At 42.9% G+C, this 25,902-nt stretch overlaps 1 protein-coding gene across 4 annotated transcripts in view; it reads left to right on the plus strand.

The window, feature by feature from the left end:
• Positions 1-25,902, plus strand: part of stxbp5l (syntaxin binding protein 5L) — a 553,303-nt gene that overhangs the window by 520,731 nt on the left and 6,670 nt on the right. For all 4 annotated transcript variants that reach the window (XM_051926381.1, XM_051926380.1, XM_051926382.1 and 1 more), the window contains 4 exons: positions 567-924; positions 5,098-5,263; positions 20,129-20,240; positions 22,225-22,445. In XM_051926381.1, coding sequence (XP_051782341.1) covers positions 567-924; positions 5,098-5,263; positions 20,129-20,240; positions 22,225-22,445 — 857 coding nt within the window. The remainder of the gene's footprint in view (positions 1-566; positions 925-5,097; positions 5,264-20,128; positions 20,241-22,224; positions 22,446-25,902) is intronic.

The raw sequence follows: 25,902 nt of genomic DNA on the forward strand, positions 1-25,902 counted from the left end.
TTATGGAGGCCACTGTGCAACTTGGGGAATTCAATGTGACCAATGCCTTCTCAGATCTGTGCCTCGACACAATTGGGTCTCTAAGTTCTGCAGGAAATTCCTTCAACCCCCAAGGCTTGGTGTTTCCTCATCTGTGGGAAGGCCTTTCCTAATTGGGTCCCATCGATTGAGTGGACTCTAAAGAAGCTTCTAGAAATGATGATCAGCAGAGCGAGATGCACCTGATTCATAACCAAGGGTCTGGATACTTGCGGATTAGTGGATGACATATTTCGGTTATTTATTTTAAGCAAATTTGTAACCATTTCTAAAGTCCTTTTTTGCTTTGCCATTCTGTGATGTTTGATGAAGGAAGAAATGAATTAACATTGTGAGGCTGCAACATCATAAAAGGTAAAACCGTGAAGGGTCTGAAGACTTTCTGAGCCACGTGATGGGCTCTTTGTAGCTGTCAGTAGGTGTGCTACCGTATATGGGCCGACATTTACCACTGTTACTAGTCATGGTGAGTCATCATCAACAGCACGCCGGTTATTTACCTTCCATCTTGTTTTTGATGTCAATAGGTACGGTGCTGACACTTAAAGGAGCAGTGCTGACGTTTTCCTCCTTGGACTGCAATGGCGTGCAGATTCATCCCCCTTATGAAGTGTGGCGGGACCTTAACAGCTCGGAGGACGAAAAGCTTCGCCGCCGGAAACTCGTCAATTTCTCACCGTCTTCGTCTCAGGATACGGGGGATTATCAGTTTGCGGTGGTCTGTTCGGAGAAACAAGCCAAAGTGTTTGCCCTGCCTTCCTTCACATGTCTGTACGTGCACAGCATCACGGAGGCCTCATTCGTCCTGAGGGCCGACGTCGTCATGTTTTGCAATAGCGTCTGCCTGGCTTGCTTCTGCGCAAATGGACACATCATGGCTCTAAGGTAATGATTTACAAACTACTTACAGGATACTGGCTCTAACATGTCCTGCATGTCGAAAATGGGATTGAAATTTTTTTTAGAATGTATAATGGAACCTGTTTGTGTGTCATTAATTTCACAGCAAGGGTGTCTTTTCATGCAGCAGAAAAACTGGAAAAAGGAATGAGGAAATTATAGAGCTTTAGCCACTTCAAAATAGCAAAAAAAAAGGTTGAACTGGCCCCAAAATAAACAGAAACCTGATCAGGCGAAGTCTGGGCCTCACACCAGGCAGCCTATCCCCAAACTCAAATGGCAAGCTTTTTTGGCCCACACAGGACTAAAATGGGGCTCAGGCTTATTCAAAAATTCAACTTAGGAGACAGGATAACCGTAAAACTTCTGGCTTATGGGAAAAATAACAAACAAAAATCCTGATCAGGAGAGGCCTGGGCCTCACACTTGGCAGCCTATCGCAAATTCAAATGGCAGGCTTTTTTGGCCCACACAGGACTAAAATGGAGCTCAGGCTTATTCAAAATTCTATTTTAGAGAAAGTATAACCATAAAACGTCTGGCTTATGGGAAAAATTAGCAAACAAAAGTCCTGATCAGGAGAGGCCTGAGCATCACACCAGGCAGCCTATCCCCAAACTCAAATGGCAGGCTTTTCTGGCCCACACAGGAGTAAAATGGGGCTCAGGCTTATTCAAAATTCTATTTTAGAGAAAGTATAACCATAAAACGTCTGGCTTATGGGAAAAATTAGCAAACAAAAATCCTGATCAGGAGAGGCCTGAGCCTCACACCAGGCAGCCTATCCCCAAATTCAAATGGCAGGCTTTTGTGGCCCACACAGGACTAAAATGGGGATCAGGCTTATTCAAAAATTCAATTTAGGAGACTGGATAACTGTACACCATTGGCTTATGGGAAAAATTCGCAAATAAAAATCCTGATCAGGAGAGGCCTGGGCCTCACACTAGGCAGCCTATCCCCAAACTCAAATGGCAGGCATTTCTGGCCAACACAACAGTACAATGGGGCTCAGGCTTATTCAAAAATTCCATTTAGAAGAGAGAATAACTGTAAACCTCTGGCTTATGGGAAAAATTAGCAAACAAAAATCCTAATCAGAAGAGGCCTGAGCATCACACCAGGCAGCCTATCCCCAAACTCAAATGGCAGGCTTTTCTGGCCCACACAGGACTAAAATGGGGCTCAGGCTTATTCAAAATTCTATTTTAGAGAAAGTATAACCATAAAACATCTGGCTTATGGGAAAAATTAGCAAAGAAAAATCCTGATCAGGAGAGGCCTGAGCCTCACACCAGGCAGCCTATCCCCAAATTCAAATGGCAGGCTTTTGTGGCCCACACAGGACTAAAATGGGGATCAGGCTTATTCAAAAATTCAATTTAGGAGACTGGATAACTGTACACCACTGGCTTATGGGAAAAATTAGCAAATAAAAATCCTGATCAGGAGAGGCCTGGGCCTCACACTTGGCAGCCTATCCCCAAACTCAAATGGCAGGCATTTCTGGCCAACACAACAGTACAATGGGGCTCAGGCTTATTCACAAATTCCATTTAGAAGAGAGGATAACTGTAAACCTCTGGCTTATGGGAAAAATTAGCAAACAAAAATCCTGATAAGAAGAGGCCTGGGCCTCACACTTGGCAGCCTATCCCCAAATTTAAATGGCAGGCTTTTTTGGCCTTCACAGGACTAAAATCGGGCTCAGGCTTATTCAAAAATTCAATTTACGAGACAGGATAACTGTACACCACTGGCTTATGGGAAAAATTAGCAAACAAAAATCCTGATCATAAAATTGCTTACATTAATTTGATCCTTTAAAAAAAATGTTGTAAAATCCTTTGTGAGGAAAGCATTAATTGAAATAACCACAAATGGAAGCCCAAAAAGTCAAGGCAGTAAAAAAAACTGAGCACAACTGAGACAAAGAGGTTGCTTTATTTACAAGAATTCTCCATCTACCGTTTTTTTGTTCTTGTTATTTAGCTGTCTTTATGCAGCTGTCGCCGTTAGCAGCCATACGCGGAGCTGTCCTTATGCAGTTATTGTGGAAGAAATTTAATGGACACCCCCCCCCCCCCCCCCCCCAAGGGGCGTCCAGCCCAGGTAGTGAACACAAATAGGAGAAATCACCAATCATTCTTCTTTATTATCGAAGTCTTCCAAGAAGCAACACTCACAGCACATCTTATTAGCAAGAGTTACAAAGGAAAGGCGCGTCCTCCGGCCTCTGTTTATACAATTCATTGATTAGATCACAATTCCAAGGAATTCTTGACATCATCAGAAAACCTTCAACATGATTGGTTACACCCAGTTGCTAACGTCAATACCTTAAATATCCTCAATTAGCCCCAAAGGATTGATTGACAGTCCTGTCACCTTTGGAGTGACTTTTCAGGAGTGTACACTCTGTGACCAGGGTGCACGTTCATTTTCGTTCTGGTCCGCCAAGTTTGCTATCAACAGAAAACTTGGCCCGAGTATAACAACAGAACAATAATTAAGCCTTAAAATAGGACATTTTTTTCTCAAGCTTTATATATATTTTTTGCTATAACATAACTAAATTTCTTGAATCATAGTCAAAAATAAAATAACACCTTAAGACTTTAAGCATTAAAACTTGAAAACTCAAGTACAAACTCAGCCGATAATAAAGTTGGGCTGCTTTGAACAACTACCTGGTCACCTGCGGGGTGCAAATTCAACTCTTGCAGTCATATTACAGTATTGGTTTTCACAAACAGTGAGATCTGGGGATCTCCGAGGCCATGGAATGTCACCGTTGTGTGAAATGACGTGCTTTCCAAGAGCAATCGTCGAATAGCTGCCATCGATATAACGGGCAGTATGTGAAACGCCTCCACCTGGGGACTTCTTTTTTAAGGCTGAACCCGTTTCTTCGAAATTACGCACCCGTGTTGTCATCTCATGAGCAGACGAGACACGGTCCTAACTGGTAATGACGCCAAAACTCACACTATCGCCATTCTTATAAAAGTCTCTCACAGTGAATGCTCATTGAGCACCACTCCACTGCTCCATTATAACTAATGGCGAGGGGTCCTGATTGAGGTCACAAACAACTGGCCACGACCCAGGGTTGCCAACACCTAATTCCAAAATGTCCCCTTTTTCCTGTGCCATCCTGTATTGTAAAGGAACCGCAGCACTGAGACTTACTGCTTTTAACATCTGTGGAATAATAAAAAAATTAAAATCAATATATTAAATAATAGTTGAACAAAGAATCTTGGACTGAGGACCTTTTGACCTATTTTTGTACTTAGATAAACAAATCTAAAATGCCTCGATGATTACTATCTGTGTGCATTTGGGTGGATGGAAAATATATTATTATGCAAACCAGCTGATGCTAAGAAAATGTATATGTGTATATATTTGCAAGTATAAGAGTTCTTTGTGTTAATCATATGAATGCATTAAGATTGTTAAAAGAGGGAAACTATTACCTGTATAATCATTTTAACAACAAGAAGTATATCACTAGTTTGTATTAATAGGCTATGGATTAATTGATTATTAATAATAACTGCTAATCTTTTTTATTTTTTTTATTTTCCAAACGTCTGTGATTTTTGTTTAATCAACAGTAATAGGTTTTTTCACTTCTTCTTCAGTCGTTTTGAACAAATGTGTTGTAATATTACTAAATTCCCCCAAAGAATTGTGTAACCTTATCCCATGACAAACTGTCTCTGTAAGATGTAAGTCTCTGTTATAAATTGAAGCTCACCCCCCCAAGAGGGTGCTGGTAACTGTCAGTGACACAAGCTGACAGGGGCTGCAGTGGTCTCTCTGCTTACCAAGAATAAAGAAATTGTCTTTTTTACTCTACATCTGATGTCTGCCTGCTGTTTGCCTCGAACCTTCGACCACACATCACTTCATTGTCCCGTAAACCTCAGCCAGTTTTGTAGCCATCCCCACATTACGCCTTGAATTCCAGCCTTCCGGCCCCTCACGTGGGACCTCATCAGTAGCCTTCTGGTAATCCAGAGGTGTCAAAACTTTTTCAATAACCAGGAAGGGGGTCACGTTCTTTTTCAGGGCTCTGTACCTATGAACGGCTTGTTCCTCTGACGTCGACCGTACGTTCAATTGCTTTTCTTTGTTTTGTCCTTTCAGCCTGCCCAGTCTCCGGCCATTACTGGATATCAACTACTTGCCTTTGACCGACATGAGGATCGCACGCACCTTCTGCTTCACGAACGGAGGACAAGCGCTGTACCTGAGCTCTCCAACAGAGATTCAGCGCATCACGTACAGCCAGGACATGTGTGATAACCTGCAGGTACGGTTCACTATGCTTCTGCTTCAATCGGTGTGTCCTGTTTGTCACCGTGTCACCACCTTTGTAATCTTTAAAGGGCTGGTAATGGGGAGCAATAACCAGTGGAGCAATAAAGGAACCAAATTCTCAGAGGATTTGAAAAACAGTCCAGAGTTGTAGCCCATCCATCTGTTCAGAGGAGGGTGTTGTGGGGAAGATGACGAGAATCCCAGCAATACAATATAACACTGGTCTACGAAAAAATACTTCCAACCAGCTCTTTATTACGTTTTATACGCTGATCTCATATATGATAAGCCAGCACGTCAGGTTTTTGAGATACACATCATTGACGTTTTGACACTTTTGAATATCAATATGTCAACATGATATCTGGAGTTTGGACTCTGTCCCACCGAAATTGTTGTGATGTGTTTATTCTGAAAACAAACCAGAAGACGATACCAGAGAAACGTTAAAAGTGTATTTATGTCAATTTATCTCAAGTGAGGTCAGCGTACCCAGAAATGTTGTACTGCACATCCGTCTCTCTTTGCAAGAACCAACAGTAGTCACCCATCATGCTCGGAGTGCATTTTCCCCCGATATCGGTTTTCCATCCCCTTGATGAAATCTTTCCCAGTACTCATCTCTGACATCGCCCAGAGTTGGTGGAAAAAAGTCGAGATCAAGGTTATTATAGTTTTACCTTTTTATATTTGTGTTTATTTCTATATTTTTTCTCACCTTAATTGGAAATTCAGTTTAGTTTTAGTTTTCCTTCATCATGTATTTTTAGTTTTAGTTTAGTTTTTATTTCACAAAGACATTTATTTTTATATCTGTTTTAGTTTTAGTTTTTGTAATTATAGCATGGAGCTCCTACGGAGTTTAGTTTTGTGTCACAATCAGACAGAACCGTACACTTAACAGATTTGGATACAAGTTTAATGTTAGTGGAAGCTTACTGTCTGGTTTTGTTTTAGTCTGAAAAAAACAAGCATAATCAAAACTTGATACTGAATATGAATAATTTTACACAATTTTATAATTTCCAAAATATTTTCTCATGAAAATCACGGGGGCTTAGGAAGAACAGGACTCTTAGACTTGAATGAGTGTGCAGACCCCACCTGGCTGTATTGAGGGAAACAAAGAATAACAAGCATGTAGTGTGAAGGTTAAGGGCAGTGAGACATAAAGGACAGTAAACCCATAATGAGCAGAGCAAGAGCAGGTAATAGGAGTACAGACAGGCATAAAACAACAGAGACAGCATCTGAGATGAAGAGCAATATCTACAGTCATATGAACAAGTCTGGGAACCCCTCTTAATTCTTTGGATTTTTGTTTCTCAATGGCTGAACTTCCTTTTAATATCTGACATGCCTTATGGACACAGTAGTATTTCAGCAGTGACATGAAGTTTATTGAATTAACAGAAAATATGAAATATGCATCATCACAAAATTAGACAGGTGCATAAATGTGGGCACCCCAACAGAGATATGACATTAATATTTAGTTGAGCCTCCTTTTGTCCTCTAGATGCTGTCCTCCTATAGCCTTTGACGAGTGTCTGATTCTGGATGGAGGTATTGTTGACCATTCTTCATACAAAATCTCTCCAGTTCAGTTCAATTTGATGGACAGCCTGCTTCAAATCATCCCATAGATTGTCGATGATATTCAAGTCAGGGGACTGTGACGGCCATTCCAGAACATTGTACTTCTCACTCTGCATGAATGCTTTTGTAGATTTCCAACTGTGTTTTGGGTCATTGTCTTGTTGGAATATCCAACCCCTGCGTAACTTCAACTTTGTGACTGATGCTTGAACATTATCCTGAAGAATTTTTTGATATTGGGTTGAATTCATCTGACCCTCGACTTTAACAAGGGCCCCAGTCCCTGAACTAGCCACACAGCCCCACAGCATGATGAACCCTCCACCAAATTTGACAGTAGGTGTTTGTCTTGGAATGCGGTGTTCTTCTTCCACCATGCGAAGCGCTTTTTGTTCTGACCAAATAACTCACTTCTTGTCTCATCAGTCCAAAGCACTTTGTTCCAGAATCAATCTGGCTTGTCTAAATGAGCATTGGCATACAACAAGCGACTCTGTTTGTGGCGTGAGTGCAGAAAGGGCTTCTTGCTCATCACCCTGCCATAGAGATGTTCTTTGTGCAAATTGCGCTGAATTGTAGAACGATGTACAGATACACCATCTGCAGCAAGATGTTCTTGCAGGTCTTTGGAGGTGATCTGTGGGTTGTCTGTCACCATTCTCACAATCCTGCTCATATGCCACTCCTGTATTTGTCTTGGCCTGCCAGACCTGCTGGGTTTAACAGCAACTGTGCCTGTGGCCTTCCATTTCCTGATTCCATTCCTTACAGTTACAGAAACTGACAGTTTAAACCTCTGAGATGGCTTTTTGTCGCCTTCCCCTAAACCAGGAGACTCAACAATCTTTGTTTTCAGATCTTTGGAGAGTTGCTTTGAGGATCCCATGCTGTCACTCTTCAGAGGAGAGTCAAAGGGAAGGAAGCCCAACTTGTAATTGACCACCTTAAATCCCTTTATATCTCATGATGGGACATACCTGTCTGTGAAGTTCAAGGCTTAATGAGCTCATCAACCAAGTAGTCAGCATTGAGCAGTGACAGGCATTCAAATCAGCACAATGACAAGGGGACCCACATTTGTGCACAGCCAGTTTTTCACATTTGATTTCATTTCATACAACTAAATACTGCGTCACTAAAAATCTTTGTTTGGAAAACACCGCAGTACTCCTAGGAAATGAAAGACAGACCACTGATATCTTTATTGGTGAAAGGAGAGTCAATTATTATACAGGCTGAGAGGGGGTCACAAACTTTTTCATATGACTGTATGACATTAATCTAAACCTGTTTATCCAGAGTAGGATTACAGGAAACCTGGGGCCTACCGCAACAGCTTTGGATGTAAGGCCGGAAAAATCCCTGGTATGTAATATGTATGATAAGGCTGATGTTAAGAATAAGAATATGATATTTCAACTATCTATTTTGAGAGAGAGAAAAACATTGAAAAAAGGGAGACAAATATTTTAAAATATAATTCTGCTAATGGATTACTTTCACAATATCAGGTATTTTGAGTTGTGATTATGAACTAAAAAAGATAAATTAATAAACATAGAACAAGTACAAAAACCTATTAGTATATTTAGTTTTTTTATCACTTGGCAGACTCTCTTCACCTACCTAACTTTGTTTGCGTCGCTGTGTTGTTAAATGATGTTTTTAAAGCAAAAGTGATTGGTCAGCAACAATATGCTGATCTTGTATGATGATCCAGTCAGTCTCTCATTCAGCGCTGCTTTATTTTCAAAAATCAGGAGTGTTCTCCCCTCGACTTTCTTGTATACTCAGATATGGGGATGGATATTTGAGGAGTAAACAGCAAGACAGAGATTATATTTTTATATTATGTACATTAAGGAACCATCAACAACAAATCATATCAAATGAATAATATATTGAACAATTACACTGGTCTACAAAAAAATATTTTTTGTTTGCTACTGGGAACTTCCGACCTGCTCTTTATTAGGTTTTTTACACTGATCTCATATATGATAAGCTAGCACATCAGGTTTTTGAGATACACATCATTGACGTTTTGACAGTTTTGAAAATCAGCATAATATATCAGCACGATATCTGGAGTTGGGTGGCACGGTGGCGCAGTGGGTGAGTTCACTTCCCGGGTCCTCCCTGCGTGGAGTTTGCATGTTCTTCCCGTGTCTGCCGTGGGTTTCCTCCGGGCGCTCCGGTTTCCTCCCACAGTCCAAAGACATGCAGGTTAGGTGGATTGGCGATTCTAAATTGGCCCTAGTGTGTGCTTGGTGTGTGGGTGTGTTTGTGTGTGTCCTGCGGTGGGTTGGCACCCTGCCCGGGATTGGTTCCTGCCTTGTGCCCTGTGTTGGCTGGGATTGGCTAGGGCAGACCCCCGTGACCCTGTGTTCGGATTCAGCGGGTTGGAAAATGGATGGATGGATGGATGACAAGGTAAACAAGTCACAGCTGCTAGTAACGTGTGTCACCCCTAGTAGAATTACCCGTATTTATCAAAATGGTTATCAGCCTTTACTGTCCAGTCACCCTAGTTGTCCAAGACCTGGAACATCATAACTAAAAAACGGGATGTGCTGCCAGTCTGCTTGTTTCTAAGTAGGGCATGACGTGCAAAAGTCACCGTCTCATGGGTCTTGTTTCCTAAAATTGTAAAGTCTAGTCTCACGTGACGTCAAAGTGTCTTTCCGAGAAGATCACGTCTCGACCCAAGATTTTTTTATTATAATAGAGAGATTATTATTATTATGAAGCCCGAAGCCTTTTGAGTGTGGGGTCAGGCTGCCTGGGATGTGGCCTGTTTCCAAATTTTTTATGCATTTTGAGGCCTGTTCATGTCTGTTATGACCATTTTGTCGTTTTGTTTTATGGTGTCTGATTTTCTTGATCTGCGGTGGGTTGTGCACCCTGTGTTGGGACCAGCAGACCCCCATGACCCTGTAATTAGGATATAGTAGGTTGGATAATGGATGGATGGATGGATTTTCTTGATTTTGCTGTATTTTATATTTCACCCCATCTCCTGATCCCTTTTTTGCCCATTTATTTTTCGCAGCGGGAAATTTTGCGTTGTTAAAAAAGGAGAGGCAGGTGGGCTTTGCCTGTGCTGTGACCCCACTGCACTGCTAGTTATTCAGTCTGGCATTTCACAAGAGTTGTTTCTTTTTTTAATTCAGAACACCTGTAAATGCCGCTGTGGCTAATTAGAAATCACTTAGAATTAATTTGAGAGCAAACAAGCCACTTGACTTAATAGATAAATAAGAGCAGACAATGAGCTAGCAGAAGTAAATAACTAATTAAACACAATAAACAGAACGTTTCCTCGTCGCCTGCAGTGGTTTTCAAGTTTAGTCCTGGGGGACCCCCACAGCATGGCCGCAGCTTTTACTCCAATCGATTTTACAATCCGTGTGCTGTTCTCTCTTTTAATTGATTTAGTTTTTGTAGCCGTCTGGCCCATAGATCCTTCTAAGAGGTGCTAAACGCTTAAGTTTCTTGTTGTCTGATCGTGATCGTGAAGGACATATCCTACAGTGAATGGTCCTCCATCTTAATGAATCCACAAACTCTGGACATGGACTCAGAAGGTCAGTGGGGCTGTTAGCCTGTTGAGTGTTAAATGTGGCATAGCGGGTCCACGGCTCAGATGAGAGCCCAGGGTTTAAATAAATAATCGCTGCAGTCGTGGCTTATAGAGGGGACGTGGTAGTGGGGCTTCGTGAGGCGGGCGTTTCCTCGCTTAAGTGCACAGGTGAGGAATCGTCCGCATCCGTAATTAATGCTTAGAGCTGCTAATCTGCACACCTGAGCCACGTCCCCGTAATAAATAGGAGAAGCGCGAGGTGGATGGGAGAGAAAAATGACGGTGAAAGAAAGGAAGAGGCGGAGAGCGAGAGTGCAGCATTGGGGAAAGAGAGTGGACGAGCCATCCCGCTGTGAAAGAGAGAGGTCAGCGTGGTCAGGGGTCCCAGATGGAGCGTGTGATCGACGCTCGAGGGACAGGATTGGGCCCACTGAGTTAAAAGAGTGGGTACGATCAGAGAAAAGTCCGCCCGAGCGGTCAGGCAGATGCCGGCGGAGGCAGCCATGATGGAAGTTGGTAGTGAGAGGACCGCGACTGCTGAAGTCTCTCCCGCTGAGTTGACCTTGGGTGAGCTGGAGAGATATGGGAAGGAACAGAGCTTGACCCCAATGTAGTCAGCAGGATTTTAATCTCGTTTTAAACGTCTGCGTCTTTTCCCTTTTTAATGGATTACTGATTCAGTTAAAAACGTTTGACACGCTGCACTATTTATTTGAATACTTTTGTTTTTTGGTTTTGACATTTTAAATTAAAGCACTTCCCACCTTTTTGCACCATCCCCTTGCCTTGTTGTTGATGTCTTCACTGTCCAGCTCATCCGGTGACATTACTGAGGGTGTCGGGTTCAAGAGCTTCCCAGAAGCCAGATGGGAGCGTGGAGCAGGACCCCCATCGTCACAGGAAAGTGCACCCGTTTGTCAGGGGGCTCGAACAGCTCATCCCGCGTGGCGCATCTCTCACCCGCTCAGTACTCGTTTTGTAACATCTGCCCACGCTATGCCTTCGGCATCTGCTGGGGTCCTCAGAACGTCACATGAGTTTATTGTCTGGTTGGTCTCTAGTGAGTAAAAGGTCTGTGCTGTTGTCATTCGTTTGTCTGGTAGAGCTTTGGATGTCCGCCCATAGCACACATTGGCTTCCCATGCAGTTTAGGATAAAAATCAAGGGTCTCCAGCTTACCTTCAAAGTTTTAAAGCGATTCCCCCCCACCTACCATAGTGACCTGATTATTCCTTACACCCCAGCAAGGTGTGGTGGTCTGTTTTTGTTGACTGCCTGAAAGTTCAGGCTGAACCAGAGATGAGACGGGGGCCTTCTGAATGTTAGGATGGCCCGCTCATGGCCTGTTTTCAAATCCCATCTTCTTCCCTGGCCTTTAACTCAGGTTGAGAGTTGTTTGGTTAATATGGAAGCTGAGAGAGGACGTGCAATATCGTTATTTTTTAAAATTGTCTCCTCAAGATAACAGACTAATTTTATCGAGGATGTCGAGAAAACAAAAATTAGTTTTCTCGTGATAACGGAAATATTTTATCGAGATGTCGAGAAAATGAAAATTTGTTTTCTCAAGATAACGGAAATAATTTTATCGAGCATGTCGAGAAAATGAACATTTGTTTTCTCAAGATAACGAAATAATTTCATCGCGATGTCGAGAAAACAAAAATTAGTTTTCTCGCGATTACGGAATAATTTTATCGAGATCTCGAGAAAACAAAACTTAACCTTTGCTCCTGGCGTCAGGCTCGCTTAGATTGCGATGCCCATACAGCTGAAGCCTTGCTAACCATCTTCTTAAATGACGTACACTAACGTTATTATTTTCTAAACTAACGACATAAACATATTTCAGCCTGCGTTAGCCCTTGATTGAACAAAAATGTGACGTGCTGATCAATACAGTTCTGCTCTTCAGCTATTTCAAACAGGACGTGGCTTCAATAAGCTAAACATTAAACATCAGGTACAATTATTTCATAATTTTGAGAATACAAAATCTTTTGTTTTCTCGAGATCTCGATAAAATGAGTCCGTTATCTCGAGTAAACAATTTAAAAAAATAACGATATTGCACATCCTCTCTCGGCTTCCGTAGGTTAACCCTTGCCTTGATTTTAAACTTTTTGTCTGCCATTGTTTATTCATTTGTTTTTTTTTATTGCTATTTTAATTCTTATTTGATTGTGTTACTTGGTATATGGTGTAAAGGCTAACCCCGACACAGGCACAAGTACAAAAAGCACGCCTGATTTATTTACAGTTCAGTGTCCCCAACAGCCCAAACACACACTTTCTTTCTTCTTTTCTTCTTTCTTCTTTGTCTCTCACTCTTTCTCTTTGCCCAGTCCTTCTTCCTCTCTTTCTCCTCCACTCCTCCTCAGCAAGCTTCATCATCATCCTCCTCATCTTCCTCCCGACTCTGGCTCCCCGGGTAGTGGCTGCTGGCTCCTTTTATAAGGCACCCAGAAGTGCTCCAGTTGCTTGATTGGCCATTTCTGGGTGTGGTGAAAACACTGCCCATAAGGACTCAACAACAACAACAACATTTATTTATATAGCACATTTTCATACAAAAAGTAGCTCAAAGTGCAAACAACTCCTGCTGCAGCACCCCCTGGTGGCGCCTGCGGATCCCAACAGGGCTGCGCCAAACTCCAACTCCCATGAAGCCCTGAGGGAGTCCGAGGCACTGCTGCAAACCAGGGAGGGTTGCCATCTTGGGATAGTGCTCTGGCCACGCTTGCTCCCCTGGGTCCTCCCAGGGTGGAAGCATTCCAGCCGAAATTAGCTCTCTAAATAAACATGAAATGAGTAGCAGCATGGACTTCAACTCCCAGCATCCTTTTTCTGCGACTGGACGCGGTCCCTTAATAGTGATGGATGGGTGGCCTTGCCTCTTGGGGATCCACCCTTTAATAACAAGGATGCGATACAACATAGTAGACAAACATAATAAGAGCTGCTTGCTCTTTGTGGACGTCAAAGTTGCTTGCCTGGTGCTTTCCCACAATTCAGCCAGTCACTGACTAAGTAGGCCAGAGAGCCTGAGTGTGTTGGTGACATTTACAAACATGGAGCACTTCATATGTCGACTAACGTTTAACAACGTATCGAGGTCCTGCGGTGGTCTGGTGATAATAAATAACCCCTAAACTCGGGACTGTAACATCACATAATGTCTGTTAACCCTTAAACCACTGCAACCGGTTATAGTCTGTTCCCAGTACCGTTTGCCAGCACGCCGGAGCCGAGTATATTGAGCGAAGTACATTCATTGAATGCCACTACTGGCTCTAGTGAAATTTGCCCGCACGCCAGAGTTAATCAGTCCGTGCCGTATATACGCTCGTGACCACTGGCGCCCCCTAGTGAATCAGCGTCACTGTCCCTGGGAATTAGCAGCTGCACTAGAGTAGCCTGCCAGCGTCAGCGTTGGCCTCTGTGTGCGGCCAGTTCAAGCGCCGTTGATTTACTGAATTTCATCAATGGCGTCAGTTGCATCTTGTACATGTCGTAATAGATTGTTGTAGTCATTTTTACAGTTCATTGGCAGGGTGAAAAATGATCAGTGTGTTGCAGTAATTGTGAAGCGCTTTGTATGAAAATTAAAATTTCACTTTTTCTTGGTGAATTGTGACGTCTCCTTAAAAAAATGCAACAAAAAAGTATTTGGCATCCAGGGGGCGCATCAACCCCCTAAGTATGTGGCGGTTTAAGGGTTAAACCCTAAATATCAAAACTACTACTTGTAATGCTACTCCATTGTTACTCCAATAACTTTAGTGTGGTAGTAACTGATGTAACGTTAGTGGGCTTACTGGAAGTTCCTCAGATATCGGTTTCTTAACCCACCTGCAAGTTCAGTGCCACCTGTTTCTTCATGCTGTCATTCTTTTCTTCTCTGTGCCCCTGACGGATGTTGACCCGACGCCACCTCTCTGCTCGTTTAATGGAAAATGACCACGCCGGGTAACTGTCAATGATGTTAATTGGACGATTTGTGACACAGCAAATGATCCTAACAGAGGCTAACTGCGGACCTCCAAAGCTGCGCTCCATCGAGGAGGTTGTTGCTTTGCGTGATACGTCAATGACGTTGTGTGATGTGCCCAGTTGCATTCTGGTTAAGATCAGGGTTGTGGGAGGAGCCACCTGACTCAAGACCAGTAAACCAGGCAACAGAAACGTGCCACCCAATTGGCTGTTCAGTGGAGCGCCCCGCCCCCCTGTGTGATCCCAGGCCCTGCACACAGTTTATGATCAGCGAATAGGAAGGGGCAGCTCTGCTGTAAGGTGTTATTCACAGGGGGGGCTCACGGTCAGCTGACAATCCTGACTGTAAGGGGCTGGGAGGCCCCCGGCGTCACACATGCCATCCACTGCACCTACAATGACAGATATGCCTGCCATAGCATGAAAACCAAATTGAGGGTCATGCAAGGCATATTATTATTATTATTATTAATATTATTATTATTTGGCTGACACCTTTTAGGCACCTTACAACATTTCAGTTCTATTTGTTTTGTTTTTCCAGGTTACAGCACAGATAGGTGAAGTCACTTGTTCAGGGTAGATAGATAGATAGATAGATAGATAGATAGATAGATAGATAGATAGATAGATAGATAGATAGATAGATAGATAGATAGATAGATAGATAGATAGATAGATAGATAGATAGATAGATAGATAGATAGATAGATAGATACTTTAATAATCCCAATGGGAAATTCACATTCTCCAGCAGCAGCATACTGATACAATAAACAATATTAAATTAAAGATTGATACTAATGCAGGTAAAAAACAGACAATAACTTTATATAATGTTAAATGTTAATGTTTACCCCCCCCCCCCCCGGGTGGAATTGAAGAGTCGCATAGTGTGGTGGAGGAACGATCTCCTCAGTCTGTCAGTGGAGCAGGACAGTGACAGCAGTCTATCACTGAAGCTGCTCGTCTGTCTGGAGATGATCCTGTTTAGTGGATGCAGTGGATTCTCCATAATTGATAGGAGCCTTTTGAGCGCCCGTCGCTCTGCCACAGATGTCAAACTGTCCAGCTCTGTGCCAACAATAGAGCCTGCCTTCCTCACCAGTTTGTCCAGGCGTGAGGTGTCTTTCTTCTTAATGCTGCCTCCCCAGCACACCACCGCGTAGAAGAGGGCGCTCGCCACAACCGTCTGATAGAACATCTGCAGCATCTTATTGCAGATGTTGAAGGACGCCAGCCTTCTAATGAAGTATAGTCGGCTCTGTCCTATCTTGAACAGAGCATTAGTATTGGGAGTCCAGTCCAGTTTATCATCCAGCTGCACTCCCAGGTATTTGTAGGTCTGCACCCTCTGCACACAGTCACCTCTGATGATCACGGGGTCCATGAGGGGCCTGGGCCTCCTAAAGTGCACCACCAGCTCCTTGGTTTTGCTGGTGTTCAGGTGTAGGTAGTTTGAGTCGCACCATTTAACAAAGTCATTGATTAGGTCTCTCCATGGTCTTCATCACATGTGATGTCAGAGCAACAGGCTGGAAGTCATTCAGCTCACTAAGACGTGATACCTTTGGGACTGGGGTGATGGAAGATGTTTTCCAAAGCCTCGGGACTCTCCCCTGTTCCAGGCACAGGTTGAAGATGTGCTGTAGAGGACCCCCCAGCTCTGATGCACAGACCTTCAGCAGTCGTGGCGATACTCCATCTTGACCCGCTGCTTTGCTAGCACGAAGTCTCCTCAGCTCTCTGCTCACCTGCGCTGTTGTAATTATGGGTGGGGATGTCTCTCCTATGCTGGTATCAGCAGAAGGATGTGTGGTGGGTGCAGTACTCCGAGGTGAGAGTGAGAGTGGGTTAGGGTGGTCAAACCTGTTAAAGAAGTTGTTCATTTGGTTTGCTCTCTTCACGTCTCTCTTGATGGTGGCACCCCACTTCGAGCTGCAGCCAGTGATGATCTTCATCCCATCCCACACTTCCTTCATGCTGTCATTCTTCAACTTCTGCTTCAGCTTTCTCCTGTACTGCTCCTTCGCCGCCCTGAGCTGGACTCGGAGTTCCTTCTGCACGCGCTTGAGCTCATGCTGATCACCGCCTTTAAAAGCCCTTTTCTTCTAGTTCAAAAGGCCCTTGATGTCACTTGTAATCCATGGCTTGTTGTTAGCATAGCAGCGTACTGTTCTTACTGGAACTACAATGTCCATACCTGGCAAGGAACAACCTCCTCAATGTTCTCACTATGTGATCCCTGCAGGATATTCCAGTCTGTAGTTCCAGTCTCTAAGAGCCTTCTCTGCGTCTGGGGACCACTTCCTAAATGAGCGTGTGGTTGTAGGTAGGACCCTCACTCTTGGTTTGTAGTGAGGCTGAAGCAGAACCAGGTTATGATCTGCTTTCCCAAGCGCAGGTAGCGGGGTGGCGCTGTATGTGTCTTTAACCTTTGCATACAGTAAATCAATAGTCTTATTTCCTCGGGTGTTACAATCCACATACTGGGAGAAGGCAGGTAATGTTTTGTCCAGCGTCACATGGTTAAAGTCTCCAGAGATTAGCACAAGCGCCTCAGGGTGCTGCGTTTGTAACTTAGCAACAGCAGAATGGATGATGTCACTCGCTATAGGATTTGAACCCACAACCTCCAGGCTTGTATGGATGGCACAATAGTAATCTGGTCCTTGCGTGTACACATTTGGACACAGCAGCCTCGCTAAGTCCATGTGCACCAGCGGCGGTCTGCAGGAATCCAGTAGTGGTGTAGAAACCGACGGGCATCAGAACCTGAGGGCAAAATTCCAACGTGTTCCTTTTTCTGTATTTCATCCTGCACCAGACCAGGGAGGCTCATTATTTTCACTCCTGGGCAGCCTGCATTTCCAAATTAGGTGCTGATTACTGAGATGTCCACCCGCACAAGTGCATTTAGACCTGCGATTTGGCTTCTCGGCTGTCTCCGGCTCAGTTACCCAATTCTCTGGACAGCGGCCATTATCATTGCTGGCACTGAGAGACGAGTCACCTTCAGCCTTTAAAGGACGTCACTGATGACATAACAAGTGAGTCTGATTGGTTAACTCTGTGGTTAATTGGATTGGTTAACTGTGACAGAATCGAAGGCGAAATTCCAAATAAAGAGCAACGTTAAGAATATGAAGTTGGTTGGACCACTCGTTAATTCACAAACAAGATGAAGGAACTCCGTTAATTACAAAAGGGTTTGGGAATTCTTACTAAATTAAGAACAATCTTAAGTGCGAGGTAACGAAGAGATAACAAAGTATTTAGCATTATGAAGCTTACAGGAAACACATGCCGTGACAAGATATGTATGCAGATCCAAGCAACTACAGGCCAGTAAGCTTAACATGCATCACAGGAAAATTAATGGAAGGAATTATTAAGGAGAAGATTGAGCAACACCTGGCAAGGACAGGACAGTCAGCATGGGGTCAGAAGAGGGAGGTCGTGTTTTACTAACAGGCTGGAATTCTATGAGGAGGCAACAAAAGGATACGACCAGAGTGGAGCAGATGATGTTATTGATGTGGACTTTCAGAAAGTATTTGATAAGGTGCCACATGAGAGGTGGGCATCAAATTAAAAGAAGTGGTAGTTCAGGGTGATGTGCGTAGAATTGGCTCAGACACACAGCTAAAATAACGAAGGAATGGCTTCACAACAACTCTGTGACTGTTCTTGAATGGCCCAGCCAGAGCCCTGACTTAAACCCAATTGAGCATCTCTGGAGAGACCTAAAAATGGCTGTCCACCAACGTTTACCATCCAACCTGACAGAACTGGAGAGAATCTGCAAGGAGGAATGGCAGAGGATCCCCAAATCCAGGTGTGAAAAACTTGTTGCATCTTTCCCAAGAAGACTCCTGGCTGTATTAGCTCAAAAGGGGGCTTCTACTAAATACTGAGCAAAGGGTCTGAATACTTAGGACCAGGTGATATTTCAGTTTTTCTTTTTTAATAAATCTGCAACAATTTCAAAAATTCTTTTTTTTGTCTGTCAGTATGGGGTGCTGTGTTTACATTAATGAGGGAAAAAATTAATTTAAATGATTTTAGCAAATGGCTGCAATATGACAAAGAGTGAAAAATTGAAGGGGGTCTGAATACTTTCCGTACCCACTGTATATATATATATACTCCACACAGAGCCATAGCAAGGTTTGGGCAGCCACCCATATACAGGTGCTGGTCATAAAATTAGAATATCATGACAAAGTTGATTTATTTCAGTAATTCCATTCAAAAAGTGAAACTTGTATATTAGATTCATTTATTACACACAGACTGATGTATTTCAAATGTTAATTTCTTTTAATGATGATTATTCTGTATTCTGTCTTGGTGGTCCTACTGACCTTCATTCCTCTCCTCTATAGAGCAGATCTCCACCTCTCCATGGTCTCCTCAACCTGCAGATCACAATGTCATCAGCAAACATCACAGTCCACAGGGACTCCTGTCTAATCTCGTCTGTCAGCCTGTCCATCACCATTGCACATAAGAAAGGGCTCAAAGCCGATCCCTGATGTAATCCAACCTCCGTCACTCCTACCGCAGACCTCACCACAGTCACACTTCCCTCATACATATCCTGCACCACTCTCACGTACTTCTCTGCCACTCCCGACTTCCTCATACAATACCACAGCTCCTCTCAGTCACCCTGTCATTTTCTTTCTGGTCCACAAACACGCAATGAAACTCCTTCTGGTCTTCTCTAAACTTCTCCATCAACATCCTCAGAGCAAACATCCCATCTGTGGTGCTCTTTCTTGGCATGAACCCACACTGCTGCTCACTAATCATCACCTCACTTCTTAACTGAGCTTCCACTACTCTTTCCCAGAACTTCATGCTGTGGCTCATCAATTAAAAACAGAAGCTGACTGGAACAAAAACCTGTAGCCACGGGGGTGTGGGGGGGTGGGGTTTGTCCCCAGAACCAAGGTTGGGAAGCACTGATCTGGAGAGTGAGGAGTGGGTGGGAGGTTGTAAGGTGGGGCGGGCAGGTGGTTGAATAATTTGGGCTTCAGAAGGTCCTAAAATCTTTATTTATTATTTGGATGTTCTTCTTTTTAAGCCTGCGTATGCCAAGTTCTAGTCCAAGTGTCTGTTAATGGCGTTTTCATATTATTGTTAATTCTGAATGATTAACTGACAGGCCTGTCAGTTTGACAAGGCAGGAATGGCCCCCCTTTGCCCTGCCCAGGAAGACAGCGCTGGTGTTGTTCTGAAGTTATACTTTTGTACAAGTCCTGTTAATTTCTGGACTGAGAATATCAGCCATAATATTCCATCCATTTATGAAGCCCACTTCATGCATCTCTCAGGGGACTCGTGACGAAAGCCCATCGTAGGATACACGTAGGTACACAGCCCCTCGTGACTGCATGGGAGCCAACTCAGACATGATGGTCAGCTGAGCTGTTTAACTGTTGGGAACTGAGAGTGTCCGGGAATAAGAAACATGGAGAGCATTCAGACAGTCCGTGACCGAGCGGAGCCACCATGTGTCATTATGTTTTTAGTGCCCACTGAAAGTTAGCCCCTTGACCTAAGTTGGATCATATCACTAAAAACCCACCCTACTGTGTGTACTTATATTTGTATTCTTATCTATTGATGCCCTCATGTTAGTGTAACATTCATCTTTTTGTTTTACTATTTAAGGAAATGCTGGGGGAGATGTTCACACCCGTAGAAACTCCCGAGGCCCAGAACCGAGGATTTCTCAAAGGTCTCTTTGGAGGAAGTGGACAGACGTTTGACAGGGAAGAACTCTGTAAGTTTGTCTGTGTGATGACCAACTCTCTGCTTTTTGAATGGGTGGGGAGAAGCCATCAAGCAAGTCAGAAATCATATCGGAAATGAAAAGATGGCTAGGAAAACGGGGCCTCTGATTGGATGGAAAATATAAGCAAATATTAAAAAATGACTTGTAAGCGTCTGAGATCCTGGCTTGTGGCTTCTATTAAAAATAAATAAATAAATAAATAAATAAATAAATAAATAAATGCACCCAAACGCTCTAGTAAATCACTACATGTGCTTTACCTGTGGATATCTTCAGCACATTATCCTGCCAACTACGCTACTGTTCTGTAATCATTTCAGTGCTCCAAATCTGAATCAATACAACAAACTGCTCCGTCACATTTATCATCGTTAAACTTGACCAGCTTGTTTTGCTTCCATTAATCTACCTGTGATTCATAATAATAATAATAATAATAATAATAATACATTTTATTTAATAGGCGCCTTTCTTATCACTCAAGGTCACTTTACAATAAAGTTAAACAATAATTAATAAAATAAAAACAAGAAAATGATAAATCACAAAGCATTAATTAGTAAACAAACAAATATGACAGGCAGTAAAAGTGTAGAATTCACAATTTACAGTATATGACAGCTTGAAAAGCTAAGTTTTGAGGGTAGTTTTAAACTGTGCTATTGAGTCAAGTTGATGAATATGAGAGGGAAGAGAATTCCAGAGTTGAGGAGCACCATGAGAGACTCTCGAGCTCCCATAGCACAGAGTCTGATGTGTGGTACAGAAAGTCGAGCTGCAGATGAAGATCTGAGTAAACGAAAGGGAGTGTAAATCTGGAGGAGATCAGTGAGGTTGTAGAGAGCTTTAAATGTTAAGAGCAGTATTTAGTATTGTAATCGGTAGTTAACAGAGAGCCAGTGAAGTTGAAAGAGAATCGGTGTGATATGTTCAGTGGATTTAGAACAGCAGGTTATTATCCTGGCAGCAGAATTTTGAATAAGCTGTAAGCGATGAATAAGTTTTTGTGGAATGCCAGTTAGAATAGCGTTACAGTAATCTATACGTGAGGTAACTCGGGCATTGACCAATACTTCAGTATTATGCTGGGTGAGAACAGAGCAAAGTCTAGAAATGTTTCGGGGATGGAAGAAGGCAGTCCAAGAAATTGTACTTACAGTAGATAGATAGATAGATAGATAGATAGATAGATAGATAGATAGATAGATAGATAGATAGATAGATAGATAGATAGATAGATAGTTAGATAGATAGATAGATGATAGATAGATTGATAGATAGATAGATAGATAGATAGATAGATAGATAGATAGATAGATAGATAGATAGATAGATAGATAGATAGATAGATAGATAGATAGATAGATAGATAGATAGATAGATAGATGTTTTAGCATAGTTGGCAGGATTAGATAGATAGATAGACAGATAGATAGATAGATAGATAGATAGATAGATAGATAGATAGATAGATAGGATAGATAGATAGATAGATAGATAGATAGATAGATAGATAGATAGATAGATAGATAGATAGATGTGAAAGGCACTATATAGATAGATAGATAGATAGATAGATAGATAGATAGATAGATAGATAGATAGATAGATAGATAGATAGATAGATAGATAGATAGATGTTTTAGCGTAGTTGGCAGGATAGATAGATAGATAGATAGATAGATAGATAGATAGATAGATAGATAGATAGATAGATAGATAGATAGATAGATAGATAGATAGATAGATAGTTAGATAGATAAGCGTAGTTGGCAGGATTAGATAGATAGATCGACTTTTTTGAAGTCTTTCATGAGAATCCATTCCATGGTGCAGCTTTCTTCAGGGTCCCACCCTTCTTGCTCTCTCATCTCTAGATGCGTTCATTGAATCCCCTGAATGAGAGATGATGCAGAAGATCATGTGTGGTTCATCCATGTCCATGTCCTGATGCTGTTCTGTTTCCTTTTAGTTGGTGAAGCCGCTGCTGGGAAGGCCTCACGGAGTCTCGCTCAGCATATTCCAGGCCCAGGAGGGATAGAAGGCATGAAGGCGGCTGCCGGTGGGGGGGTGGGTGATTTGGCCCGAGCTCGAATTGCACTGGACGAGAGGGGACAGAGACTGGGAGAACTCGAAGATCGCACAGCCGCTATGATGGCGAGTGCAGAGGCCTTCTCTAAGCATGCACATGAGGTAGGTGTGATGTGTTTAAAATAAAATTTTGGAAATATGCAAAATAAAAAAAAGAAAATCCCCATTGCTGCCCTCGGCAGAAGAAAACTGCTGCTGTAAATAATCACCCATCACATTTACCATTAGTCACCTTAATGTACAGAAAGTCACACTAAGTTTTAATAAATACAAATACTGTGTTTATGTGCTGTATACATGTACAGCCAAGGCCATTTTCAGCCTCCAAACTCCATTTTGTCCCAACTCCGCACATGTCATCCCCTCACCACACGTTTCCTGTCAGGAGATTGATGTAATTTCCGAATGTAGTCACATCACAATAATGGCTGAGAAACAGACCGATTTCAAAATGGAGTTGGTGATTTGGTCAAAATGGTTGACTTCCATCAGTTCTTAGGCATACAGGCAGATTGTTCTCCACTATGTCATAATCATCAGGGATGCGTCTGATTGCTCCCAACTTCGTGACTCCCAAAAACTTGGCCAAAGTCATCAAGAGAGGAACGGGCAACGCTGCACCAGAAGGTATGGCTGACATATCCTCACCCTCATCATCAGGACAGGCTGAGATTACAGATGAAGCAGGCAAGGACCTTTAGAAACTGCATGATGGCGGACCAATGGGTAAAGGCTGGTCACGCCAAGGATTGAGTTCTTGGATGTCTTTATTTGCTGATTGCACTTTCTAGGATGTTTATTAATTAATGGACACTATTCATGGCCTTATTTGGGACAAGTATTCCCGCTTTATAGCATTGTAAATAGCAGCAGTTGCATCATACTTTAAAAAACGTATAGTTTGCAAATTCTCGTATAGTTAGTTTCAAATTATTGTGATCTTTGGAAATTTTTCTTTTGTTTGTACACATCCTAATGTAACATCCATCCATCCATTTTCCAACCCGCTGAATCTGAATACAGGGTCACGGGGGTCTGCTGGAGCCAATCCCAGCCAACACAGGGCACAAGGCAGGAACCAATCCCGGGCAGGGTGCCAACCCACCGCAGGACACACACAAACACACCCACACACCAAGCACACACTAGGGCCAATTTAGAATCGCCAATCCACCTAACCTGCATGTCTTTGGACTGTGGGAGGAAACCCAGACAGACACGGGGAGAACATGCAAATTGCACGCAGGGAGGACCCGGGAAGCGAACCCAGGTCCCCAGGTCTCCCAACTGCGAGGCAGCAGCGCCACCCACTGCGCCACCGTGCCGCCCCTAATGTAACATTTTTAATGAATTATTTTTGGAATGAGCTGTGCTACCCATCTAAGATGGAGTCAAATTCAAACAATCAGCGTAGATCTCAGCTCTAACATTTGCAGTGTGCCATTCAGTGCATATGTCTCTGTTATACGCCATTTGACATGAGATTTGTCAAAGCACTGTTAATGTTTTTGATGCGTCATTTGTTGGAATGAAAAATGCAATGTAATTCAGTACTATAAATGTTTGTAATGCGCCATCTTATGGAATGATAGAGATAAAGCAACTGGATGGACACACACTTTTATCCTTTTATTAAAGTGGTTATGTGGTTTTGACACATAGAGAATCTGAGTTTAAAGTCTGTTTTGATGAAGACTGGACTCCTTCATGTGTGTCTCATTGGAGAATCCTAGGGTCCCGCTGGTTTGTCTTTGTGTTGCTCACGGTGTCCCGAATGAGGCACCTGACCTGCACTGTGAGGAAGCGTCAGTTACGGCACTACAGCCATGTGCCATGATTACCCGAGGGTGATCCGGCTCATTGTTCAGGTCCCGAGTGGCTGGACCAGGTCAAGGGGGTGCCCTAAGATAGAGTTCTTTGATGTCTTTGGTTGCTGGTTGCACTTTCTAGGATGTTTATTCATTAATGGACAATATTCATGGCCTTATTTTGGAAAAGTATTCCCGCTTTATAGCATTGTAAATGGCAGTGGTTGCATTATACTTAACTCTTTTAGGGCTAATTTTTTTTTTTTTTGCTTGTTTCTTTTCACCCAGGGCTGAATATTTTTCCAAAAACTAACTTTTTTTAAAAAAAGAACACAAAGCAATTGTTTAACATATGAAATCAACAAAAACTATTTATTTTTGACTAAAGTAACTGTTTTGTATGTTGTATGAGCCTGCATACTATATAATTTCACATGTTATTATTTCACATACTGTGTATGTTACAAAGCAAAGTCCTGCACAGTCTGATGTCGCTCAAAGCAGCCAATTGCATGCCTTGCCATGTTGCACTGCTTACAATACGTGTGGCACTGGTGCCTCTTTTTCAGTTGTCTGTTGCTGCACACAACACACTCAGGTTTGTACTTTTTGTCCTGATATGTTGCAGGAAAGTGGCGCTCAGTCAGCCTGTCTGGCACTGCTCTTTGTGCTGGCCTTCCTCGCTTTGCCAAAGGCTCCCCAACATAATCTGCCACCAAGCTGTCAACCACCTTCTTGCAGAAATCTGCCGCAGTCATAGTGCTGTCACTGTTTGCCTGCTTGAACAATATATAGCCATTTGTGAGTGCAATCTCACGCATGCGATGGTACACAGTGTGGCACCACTTGGTGGATTTATGGCCGTAAGCGTATGACCCCAGCATCTGATCCAATTAATCAACTCCAGCCATCTTACAACTGTACTCCTCAAGTGCAACGGGCTTGTCCAGCTTCCTACCTTCTGGGTTTCCCTTTGAATGAATTACTTTCTCACATACAGTGCATCCAGAAAGTATTCCCAGCGCATCACTTTTTCCACATTTTGTTATGTTACAGCCTTATTCCAAAATGGATTAAATTCATTTTTCTCCTCAGAATTCTACACACAACACTCCATAATGACAACATGAAAAAACTTTACTTGAGGTTTTTGCAAATTCATTACAAATGAAAAAACTGAGAAATCCCATGTCCATAAGTATTCACAGCCTTTGCTCAATACTTTGTCGATGCACCTTTGGCAGCAATTCCAGCCTCAAGTCTTGTTGAATATGATGCCACAAGCTTGGCACACCTATCCTTGGCCAGTTTGGCCCATTCCTCTTTGCAGCACCTCTCAAGCTCCATCAGGTTGGATGGGAAGCGTCGGTGCACAGCCATTTTAAGATCTCTCCAGAGATGTTCAATCGGATTCAAGTCTGGGCTCTGGCTGGGCCACTCAAGGACATTCACAGAGTTGTCCTGAAGCCACTCCTTTGATATCTTGGCTGCGTGCTTAGGGTCGTTGTCCTGCTGAAAGATGAACCGTCGCCCCAGTCTGAGGTCAAGAGCGCTCTGGAGCAGGTTTTCATCCAGGATGTCTCTGTACATTGCTGCAGTCATCTTTCCCTTTATCCTGACTAGTCTCCCAGTTCCCCACAACATGATGCTGCCACCACCATGCTTCACTGTAAAGATGGTATTGGCCTGGTGATGAGTGGTGCCTGGTTTCCTCCAAACGTGATGCCTGGCATTCACACCAAAGAGTTCAA

Source organism: Erpetoichthys calabaricus, chromosome 4 (assembly GCF_900747795.2).
Source record: "Erpetoichthys calabaricus chromosome 4, fErpCal1.3, whole genome shotgun sequence".
Lineage (NCBI taxonomy): Eukaryota > Metazoa > Chordata > Cladistia > Polypteriformes > Polypteridae > Erpetoichthys > Erpetoichthys calabaricus.